The 10,472-nt window shown below is 39.9% G+C and overlaps 1 protein-coding gene across 1 annotated transcript in view; it reads left to right on the top strand.

Annotated features, from left to right (window-relative positions):
* DIAPH2 (diaphanous related formin 2) overlaps positions 1 to 10,472 on the top strand; it is an 899,992-nt gene that overhangs the window by 278,802 nt on the left and 610,718 nt on the right. Inside the window, exon 20 of the mRNA XM_019521025.1 lies at positions 5,522 to 5,623. Within this exon, the coding sequence (XP_019376570.1) occupies positions 5,522 to 5,623 (102 nt within the window). The remainder of the gene's footprint in view (positions 1 to 5,521; positions 5,624 to 10,472) is intronic.

The raw sequence follows: 10,472 nt of genomic DNA, 5'->3' as shown, positions 1-10,472 counted from the left end.
AAAATAGAATCTAATACCAAGTGAAAACAAAATCTTGGTTGCTTACCAACATTTTTAATTTAGACCCTCATGTTGTTTTTCTGTGAGTTGTCATCAGCGGCTTAGCTGAACTTTCATTTTTTTTTTACAGTTTCATTAATTTTGAGTCACCTTATCTTTATTGTTTCCCCTTCTTAATGAGCTGGAGTGAGGAGAAGAAAGTGTTCTGGTGTTAAAACTAGTCTTATGCCTGAACACGCAAAAGAGTGGCAAATGGTTGGTCTGTTCCATTAGTGAAGAAAGTTTATTAATAAAGGTTCCTTCTCTGCTTCCCAACTTAGGGAAAACAGCTTTAAAACAGTAATTATGGTATTCACCTCACTATGGAAAATTTTGTAGAAAACTAAAGTAATTTGAATATAGTAATCGGGTAACAAGTATAATCCACGTATTCAACATTTAACTAAGCCAAACCCCACCCCCCAAAAAACCCAGACCACCTATTTCCATGTACACACCTGCATACTGCCATGCATAATATTCCTATTTGCATGCTGTATTAAGTTGGAGTAACATTGCACATTAGTATAATATCTCACTTAAATTGCTTAATTACGGTACAAAAAGAAACAAACATATGGTCAAAAATAGTTTGCAAAAAGGCTTTTTAAATTAATAGTAATAATAATAGTAACAACAATTCTGGTTTGCTAGTCACATGGTTAATCCTTTTATTGCAAACTGCTTAACTGCATGCAGTGTCAGTTTACTAATCTGATTAAATATAAACTACTTTCTTTCCATGTGTCTTTTCCAAAAATGAGTGAGGAAGTGACCCTCCAGATACATGATAAAGGATGTTTTATGGAAACTTAAATTATTTGTTTTCAGGTCCTGCCTAAACAGAAAATATTTCATGGCATTTTCCACCATTCATACCTATTCATTTGTGATCATTACCATAAATTTATTATTGTATATTGTGCTGTAAGTAAAAATACTTATGCTGCTTAAGCTTGCTTTAGCATATGTGTATTGTCTGATAATTCAACACATATGCTAATACTTGTGCCAGTTTAGAATGTACAATTATTTTTAATTATTATATCTGATAATGAGAAGAAAACAAAGTCCCATTCTGTCTAAACAGAATATATTGCCTGCAAGAAAGATAAAACAAAACAGATATATTGTGGGCGAGTGTACGCATGCACGCGCGTGCACACAGACACTTTCTCTCATTCAAAAGATAGCACTAACGTAAGATATAGTAAGAGGAAAGAGTACCAGTGAATAGACTTATAACTGGTTTCCCTTTGTTCCATTTTATTTGTGTTTAGCTGGTACACTGTTAATGAATAGTGCATTCAGTGTTATCTTGATAAACTGTATTTAAAGTTTGTTACATATAATAGAAAATTAGTGCTGTAGTATGTACCTGCTGGAAATATTACAAATTAATAGAGAAGACATGTAGATACAAACATGACAAAATGATTGTTTTAGTAAATTAAACTGGAGAAGAGGCAACAAAGTTTAGTTTGTTTATATTGGTATGCATACTCTGGTTCTAAAGTAATACATTTTTACATTATATATTATGCATTTGCCTTGCTTAAAAAAAAAGTAACAAACCTCTATGGAAATCTCTTGTTAGTCAATGAATACTTGAGGATTTTTTGACAAAAAGTCAGAATGACTATAGCAACCGTAGTGCTGTTGCTAGCCACAGTTTCATGCAGTTGAAATTTATGTTGATATGGTGAAACACTTGCTGAGGGTGAATATTTGATAATCCGTTCCTGAGAGAGAGTCTTCCAGTATCATTTATACATAGTGTCTGTTGCAGGGGTGGGCAATTATTTTGGGCAGAGGGCTGCATACTGAGTTTTGGCAAGCCATCGAGGACCACATGATAGGCAGCCAGGGGCAGCTAAATATTAACTTTCTAAATTTTTTAGGGGCCCTATAGGCTGGATAAAATGGCCTGGCAGGGCGCATCCGGCCCCCGGGCAGCATTTTGCCTACCCCTGGTCTATTATCATATAGTAAATATAATCTGAAAATACACAGTAGTGGCAGAGTAGGAAATGATGGTGGTTTGTACCCATTACTCAAAATATGCAGGTGAATACAAGACGGGCAGGGGAATGAATCTTTGTAGAAGGCTGCAATTTTAGTAACACTGGTTGAGGGGAGCTTTTACCCAATCTCTCTTTCACATGCCAGACACACATATGTGAATACTTTGAGGCCTACGGGGCACCTATATAAGGAGAGGGAGAGAGAGTTATGGCTGTGTAATAAGTAATTTACTTGTGAGCTCTCTCATCTTTGCAGCCATGAGGAATATAATGGGTACCCTGGGGAAGTCAGCCCGTGAAGACTAAGATTCTCCTGTTTTCAAGGAAGAAAATCTACCAACTAAATCTAGACTTATTTACTGCTGGGAGTGATCCCATTTAGCCTTTGGCAAGTTAGAATGAACTGAGTTTTTCTGTATTAACTGGTAATATTAGAATAGTTACTTACCAGTTTCAGTCTAACTCTGCTGTAGGAGATACATGGAGAAAACAGACCTTTGTCATTTTGGCCCACGGATAAAACTTCTTCAATCTCAAAACAAGCAGTCAAACTGTCAGTATTCTGGAAATGCATCTTCATTGTTCATAAAAATAGGGAAGGAAGGCTGGGTTTTTATTAAGAAAAGATGGTGCCTATGTGTCCAAGAAAGCTTTGCAATTTGGTGGGAAGGGGTATGAGAGTAAATATGTGGATAAATTGGATGTTAATAATGAGAGAATATTTACTTAAGCCTGAGATGGTGGCCTCCAAAGAATATGCAAAAGAACAGCATGTTGCAAGGAGAAAGGGGGGAAATGTTTTAAATATAGCTTCACATGTTTTCACAATTCAAAAGTGCTATATAATTTTATCTAAGCTTATTGGAAGTGGTGCATAAAATGAGAACTTCAAACTATCTCAAACTATGGTGTAGAACACATTTCTCAATGTATGAGGAACTAAAACTATTGGGAAAACTACATTGCACAGTGAGGAATGTGATTAACTAGCATTTGCAGACATAGATGCCTCAAGTCAGTTATCTGAACACACTTTTGGGTACATGAATAGAACTGAGTTTTTACACTAGTGGGCATTTATTAATCAAAACCTTAACATTGCTACAAATAAATAATTGATAAAATAAATTTCTTATATTTTTTTAAAGTTGAAATGGTTCAGTACAGCCACATTAGACATACTGCATTGTTAACCCTTGAAGGTTCAAAAGCTTGTTGATTTAAATGACATTAGATGATTATCCTGTGATTCTTTATATAGTTCCTATAAATTGTACGTTCTGTGAGTTTTTGGAAGTTTCATCAGTGCTTTAAAGGATGTTAATGGGAAGATTGGTTGTAGGGTTTTTTTTAGAGTTAGTTAGCCATGTTGGTTTGAAGTTGGGTGGAAGACACGATAGATTTACATCTCTGATTTAGTTAACCTGCAGGGTTCTAATTTATCCTGCTGTATATGTCTGTCTTTTTTAGTCATAGTGACATTGACATGATTCAGATAGATTTATCCTCTATAATCTAACCCTGTCATAACTTTGTTCACTTAATGCAGGGGTTGTCAACCAGGGGTACACTTACCCCGGGGGTAGTTTGGGAAGGCCCCAGAGGGTACGTGGTAGCGGTATGGAGAAATGGGAGTGCTTCTGGTTTTGCCTCTGCACACGGGGGGCCCTCAACCCCTACCCACTTGTTGATCAGCTGGAGTACTCCCTGTTTCTTGACCAGCTGCTGGAGCTACACCAACCAAAAAAGGTTGAAAACCCTGATAATGTATCATCTTGTAAAATGCTTTGGAGTATTAGTGTCTGAATGGGCTATATTTTTTTCAATAATTTTAATAGGAGCAAATTACTCCTAATATAACTATTCTTGATTGTGAAAAATATTTCTGAGTTCAGATTTCATTTCAGTTCATTGTTGTTGTTTTAGATACATGTGTAAAAATAAATAAATAAATAAAATAAAAATACTGAATGAACTCTCTTGTCTATAGAGCGAGTTAGTTGATTCGTACGCTTTATAAACAGGAAAAAAGACAGATAAACCTTTATAATTAAACTTAGTGTAGATCATCCCTCTACTTAATTTTGAACTTTGGAGATAGAATTATGATCCCAGTGAAATCAATGCCAAAATTGCAGTTGATTTTTAAAGGGCGAAGATTTCACTCCTTGAAGTCAAGGGCCAAAAGGTATAAGTTTTTTTTTTTTTGCAAAAAATAAATGGCTTACTTTACTAAAGAATGTGGTGTCCAGTTCAAGAGATAATGTTGGGAGCTGAAGTTGTCTTTACCTCTGGCAGAAGAATGATGAACAATACAGTGTGAATGTGGTGTACAATTTAGACTGCAGCTGAGTACATTCTTGTGTTTCATGCTTGGAGGAAATGGCTGTTCATCCATAAGAAGAAAAAAATTCTTAGTTTTAAGGTATCTTAGTCTGGTCTCTGTGCATTAGTGTTTTGTGTCTGTGTGAAATCTTAAAGTTACACTGTTTTCTGTAAGTGGCATAGTTTAAATTGGTAGCGAGTGGAACATATTTTTCCTACAATGGTATGGCAGAAGTGAGAAATAAAAGAAATGGAAGTGTGATAACAAAGCAGTAGGCCCTCTGCTTAAAGCTTCCTTTCACTTGGTTTCCAGTGGCTAATCAGTGCTTGAAAGAAATCGGACTTTCACTGAAGCAGAAGTGCTACATGTATAACTGTAGCCTAGGAAACAACGATACTACAACTTTGTAGATTTAAGATTGATTTAATTGACATTTGTGAAAGTGCCAGGAAAATATTTAATATGTTCAGTTAGGTAAAAAACAAAACAAAACTTGGATTTCTTATTTGAATAAAATGACTACTTATTTATTTAAATATTTAAAATACATATAATAATCATCTTAAAGCATAATCAAATGTCAGAAACAGAACTGTTTTACCATTTTTGCTGAGAAGCCTTCAGAATGATATAGTAGATATTAGTGTTTCAGTAGATGGCACTCATTTGCTTTGAGCTGGTTTTGAATCAGAACTATGTTGCTGAAGATACTGGAATGAAGGAAAACTAGAGAAAAATAAACCAACCACTTCAGTCCACCCCCACCTACATGTATGTCTATATATAGATATATATTTTTTGCAATAGCACGATTATTAGTCAGCTCCCTATTGATTTAAGTTTGTAAACCATGCTTTGTCCTTTTGCTGCTTCACAATCGCACATGGTTTTTCTGTGCTTCAAAATGTATGTTTCCTTGTTTAAAAGTCTTCAACTATATTGAGGTAGCACCTTTGTTTTCTTTTAAAGTGAATAAAACATCTGACTGATAGGGTTCAGATGGGGAAAGGTTTTTAGATATATAGTACTATATTATAATGATATAATATATCTTTTATAAACCATCTGAAATAAATGTTTTTAAATTTACTATATTAGTGAATCATCAGCTCATATATATGTACATTTACAGCTACGAGGGCAGTAGAAGACATGGAGGAAAAGAAAATCGTTATGCCAAAGAAAAGAGGTAAAGAACTGAGAATCTTGGATGGAAAAACAGCACAGAATCTGTGTAAGTAACACTAAATTGTTTACGGGATATGCAAGCAAATTTCCTTATGTATAAGCTTAACTGTGTATAAGCTTTCTCATTTCATTCTCCTTACTGTTGTCTCCCTTTCCTCCCCACCCCCTCAAAAAAAATCAGTGTTGGGTACTGCTGTTCTGCAGAACTCTTAACCCATATTTATCTTTTATTTGTTTTGTTTTTTATTTTCTTCTAAATTTCGCCTGAGCATTGCTTTTCCATAACGTAGGACATCAAGCTAGGGGGAGTAGTAGATATGCTGGAGGGTAGGGCTTGGATTCAGAGAGAGACTGACAAATTTGAGGATTGGACCAAAAGAAATCTCATGAGGTTAATAAGGACATTCAATGTCCTGTACTTAGGATGGAACAATCCCATGCACCGGTATGGGCTGGGAACTTGTTGGCTGAACAGCAGCTCAGCAGAAATGGACCTGGGAGTTAGTGGACAATAAGCCAAATGTGAGCCAACAGTGTGCTGTTGTTGCCAAGAAGGCTAATGGCATACTGGGCTGCATTAGTAGGAGCACTGTCAACAGATCAAGGAAAGTGATTCTTCTCCTCTGTTCAGCACTGTTGAGGCAACATTTGGAGTACTGTGTCCAGTTTTGGGCTGTGTCCACTACAGAAAGGATGTGGGCAAATTGGAGAGAGTCCAGCAGAGGGTAGTAAAATTGTTAGAGGACTGGGGCACATGACTTCTGAGGAGAGGCTGAAGGGAGCTGGGTTTCATTTAGTCTGGAGAAGAGGACACTGAGGTGGGATTTAATAGCAGCTTTCAACTACTTTTAGGGTACTTCCAAAAAGGACGGAGCCTAGTCTATTCTCAGTGGTGGCAGATGATAGAACAAGGAACAATGGTCTTAAGTTGCAGCAAGGGAAATTTATGTTAAATATTAGGACAAGCTTTCTTACAAGGAGGGTACTAAGCACTGGAGCAGGTTACCCAGAGAGGTTGTGTAATCTCCATCTTTGGAGGTTTTAAGACCTGACTAGACAGACTCTTGGCTGGGATGATCTCATTGGGAATGGTCCTGCTTTGAACAGGGTGTTGGACTAGATGACCTCCTGGGCCAGGTATAAGCTGTGCACTTTGAACTCATATAAGTATTTGGAAACTGATCTGTACTCTTAACGGAGCAGAAGTTCAGCACACATGGACTGGTTTAAAAGTGGTGGAACCCAGTCTAAGATTTACCCCCCTCCACCAAAGTACAAATGTATGTTCTGTGTGCTACCAATCAAAACTATGCCGCTTACAAAAAAAACACATAACTTGTGCTTTTTGAATAGCTGTACCTAGCCTTGAGGTCCCTAATTTTCTATTATTCTATTCTGTAATAGATCAGAATGTAGTAAAATTATTTTGAAGTTTCTCCAGTCCTTATAGTGGGAAAAATGGTATTTCTGTAGTAAATTTTTAGGCTTTTCCTTCAGGTTTGGGAGCCAGTACTTCATGTAGAAGCAGTGGGTGAGACTTTTTTTAAACATAGCTTCTTTTAGAGTATATCAACTTTACTATTTGGGGTCAGCCTTCAAGCCTCCTGGAAGCCCATGCCTGATGCCTCTCTACACAAAAATCTCTCAGTGCTTGACCTTGGAAGGTACCCCTTAGGCTCATGGTCTTAGGTCAGACCAGCCTCCTAGGTCGTCTCTCTCTGTCACGTACTTGGAATCCATTCACTCATAACAGGCCGTAATACTGTAATACTCTTTGAAGCCACTATAAAACTATTACTGTTAAATGCTGCATGCATGTGCACAGCAACAGCATGCATGCAGGCCAGGAATGCAGTCCAGCAGCTTGGAGAGCAACGTCCAGTGGGTAAGTCTGTGGTGGGAAGGGGAATGGGGGAGGGAAAGGGTATGGGGGGACGGATTGAGGCCCTCATGGTGAGGGAGGGAGTGGGGCTGGGGCTGGAGCACTGCACAGCAGGGGTGGGGTAGGCAGGGGTGCTGGAATGGGGCAGGCACTGCACAGCAGGGGTGGGGTAGGGCAGAGGACAGAGTTACAGCCACCCCAAAATTCCCTGTAGCTACCCCATACCCCCCTTGCCCAGTGCCACCATGTCCTGTCCTGAGCACAGCCTTGGTCCTGGCCCCTCGATGGGAAGAAGCTGGTGCAGCCTGCAGTAGGCAGCCTGCCTTCACCCTGTGTGCAGATAGGGGCGGCACATACCCACTATGTCTCGCCCAGGGGTGTGTGCAGCGGCGGGGAGCTGGGCTTCCTGGACAAACTGCCTGTGTCTCTGTCCCATACCCTCCTCTGCCCTGGCTGGGCAGCCCCATTCCCTCCTTTGCCATGGGGTCCTTAATTTTCCCTCTCCCCCATGCTCCTTCCCCCTTCCACTCATATACTTAAGAGCCAGATGCTGCTCTCCAAGCTGCCAGGCTGCATATCAGCTGTTGGATCAGTATCAGCTGATATGGTTGGTTAATAATCATTTACAGGTATCAGCAAAAAAAATGATGCACCCCTAATGTCTGGCTCTGCTTTTTGATTTGGTCACTCCCGGATGTCCTTCACATATTTGTTCTAATTTATTTTCTCATCACTAAAAGAATTATAATCTGTTTACCCGTCATGGGTACTCCTGAGAAGACTGATAGTTCATTTTTATATTGAGACTGTGAAATGGGAAATGATTTTTTCCCTCCTTATTGTTTGTATTATTTCTTGCAATGTTTCATCTTTGGCTGTTTCCATTACCAGTTCATCTGAAATGCGTGGAGTTACATAGCATGATGCTTTCTTCATGTTCACATGTATGGTTAAAGTTTGTTCCAGACCATCAGAGTTTGCAATGTTTGATGGATAGTATTTTATTGAAAGTGAAATGGTGTCCAGGTTGGAACTCCAGGGTTATGTCGTACTTCTGTAGTTTCAAAAGTAGTTGCTGTATCTTTGTGCATCTCCAAGACTCTTTTCCTTTTCCTTTTTCCTTTTCCTTAATATTTCAGTCAGTGGCTTGTGATCTGTTTGTGCAGTGAATCTCTAACCATGCAGTAAGTCGTCAATTCTTGCACATCCATAAGCCAGGTCAGGAGTGTCTTTGAATTTATGTGTATAACTTTTCTTTACCTCTCATAGCTCTAGATGCGTGAGACTGGCAACCAATCAATTTCATGACACTGTAATAGGTGCTCGCAGTTCATTTTTGGAGGTATCCTTGGAGATTTTGATGTTTTTTAAGGGGTCAAAAAACATAACAAGAGGAATGCTGCTAATATGTGTTTTAGAACATTAAATTCACTTCATGTTCTAGCATTCAGGCCTATGCCATGTTCTTGGAGAAAAGATGCCTTAAATGAGTTGTGTGAGCTGTGTAGTTAGGGATAAACTTATGGGCATAATTCGGTATTCATAGCAATGTTTGAATTCCTTTTTAATGTTCAGGTTTTGGCATGGTCAATATTGCTTGAATCTGAGTCATCAAGTAAAATTCCCTCTGAGGTCAGCTGCTGACTAAAATATGTTATTTCTGTTGTCTGACATTTGTCCTTATTCAGTTTAAGGTTGTTAGCTCTTGCAATATTCAGATTTTTTTCTCAGTCATTCTTAATGTGTGGTGGCAAATTATTGTCATCAGCAGGGAGCCAGGTTTTCAGTTTCCCACAGAAAAAACAGAGAAAACCACAGATTCCCTGGTTTTATCTGAGAAAACGTGGATTTTCTCTTTTAGCAGAGAAACCCACGGATTTCCCCCTTTTGCAAAGAGCTCTGCAGGGTAGTAGAGTTCCAGCCTGCAAGAGCTGTTTGCAAAAATGGCAGGAAAGCCCCACCCCTGCCCAGAGGGAGGGGGAGGGAAAAGGGTGGAGCCTGTGACTTCTAATCGGTCGCAAGGCCTAGGTCAGGCTCACTTTAGTCTTAGAGGCTGTGAAGTGGTAAGTGGGGCTTGCAGGGGTCTGGGGGTTGCGGGGCAGGGCTGGGGTGGAAGCTGGCTGGGGGCTGGAGGAGCGGGGCAGTATTGGGGCAATACATGGAGTGTCCGGCCAGCGCCTCCATGTGCAGCTTCCCTTAATGGCTGCTAGAACTGGTTTGGTTTCACATGCCCCTGGCCAGGCATTCCAGCCGCGAGTGGAGAGGTGTTGGGAGTTCCCAGCTGGCTCCACATTGCCTTAAGGAAAGCGACTCATGGAGATGCCAGACACTCCATGTTGTTCACTGTCAGGGGGAAGGAGGGACCTGCACCCCCAGATCTGTACAGGGGGCAGGCTGCGGGCTTGAACTTCTGCCCTGTTTCCTTCCCGGAGGGCTGCTGTAGCCCTGCAGGCAACACCCAGCACAGCTGGGAACAGTGGGGCCGCACCAGGATCTCCTCATCCCCACTGCCATGCCTCCTGCTGCTCTGAGTGGCGGAGCCCCACACCGCTTCCTTCAGTGCAGCCCCGCATGCAGGATACACATCAATGGGACAGTGCGGATTGAGCAGCCACTAAGAGATCCCTGTGTGGCTTTTCTGTCCCCAGCTGCCTTGCTCTCCTCCCCGCGACCCAATTTGTACATAATTGGAAGATACCTCTTTCCTCTGAATAGATTTTCATATGATGCTGTTTGTGCTTCAAATTTGGTTCAGTTCCATCTTCACTACCACATCTATGTGTTATTCATCCTCCTAGTAAGACCAAGTATCTCTCATGTGTATGAGCCTAAAACTGTCTGCTTTCCTCTGTGTACCATCGTGGACACTTGATCCATTGTTTTATGTTTGTATCCAAGTGTTAAGGGTTCACTCATAAAACTGGAATGGTCCTTTCATTATAGTGTTTCATAGATACATTAGATTCTTCCCCTTTTATGATCCCTCTGCACTTTTTCTATTTTTTTTTTTTTT

Source organism: Gavialis gangeticus, unplaced genomic scaffold (genome assembly GCF_001723915.1).
Source record: "Gavialis gangeticus isolate Ggan-Ray unplaced genomic scaffold, GavGan_comp1, whole genome shotgun sequence".
Classification (NCBI taxonomy): domain Eukaryota; kingdom Metazoa; phylum Chordata; order Crocodylia; family Gavialidae; genus Gavialis; species Gavialis gangeticus.
The sequence above is the reverse complement of the archived record's forward strand: the minus strand, read 5'-3'. Positions and strand labels throughout refer to the sequence as shown.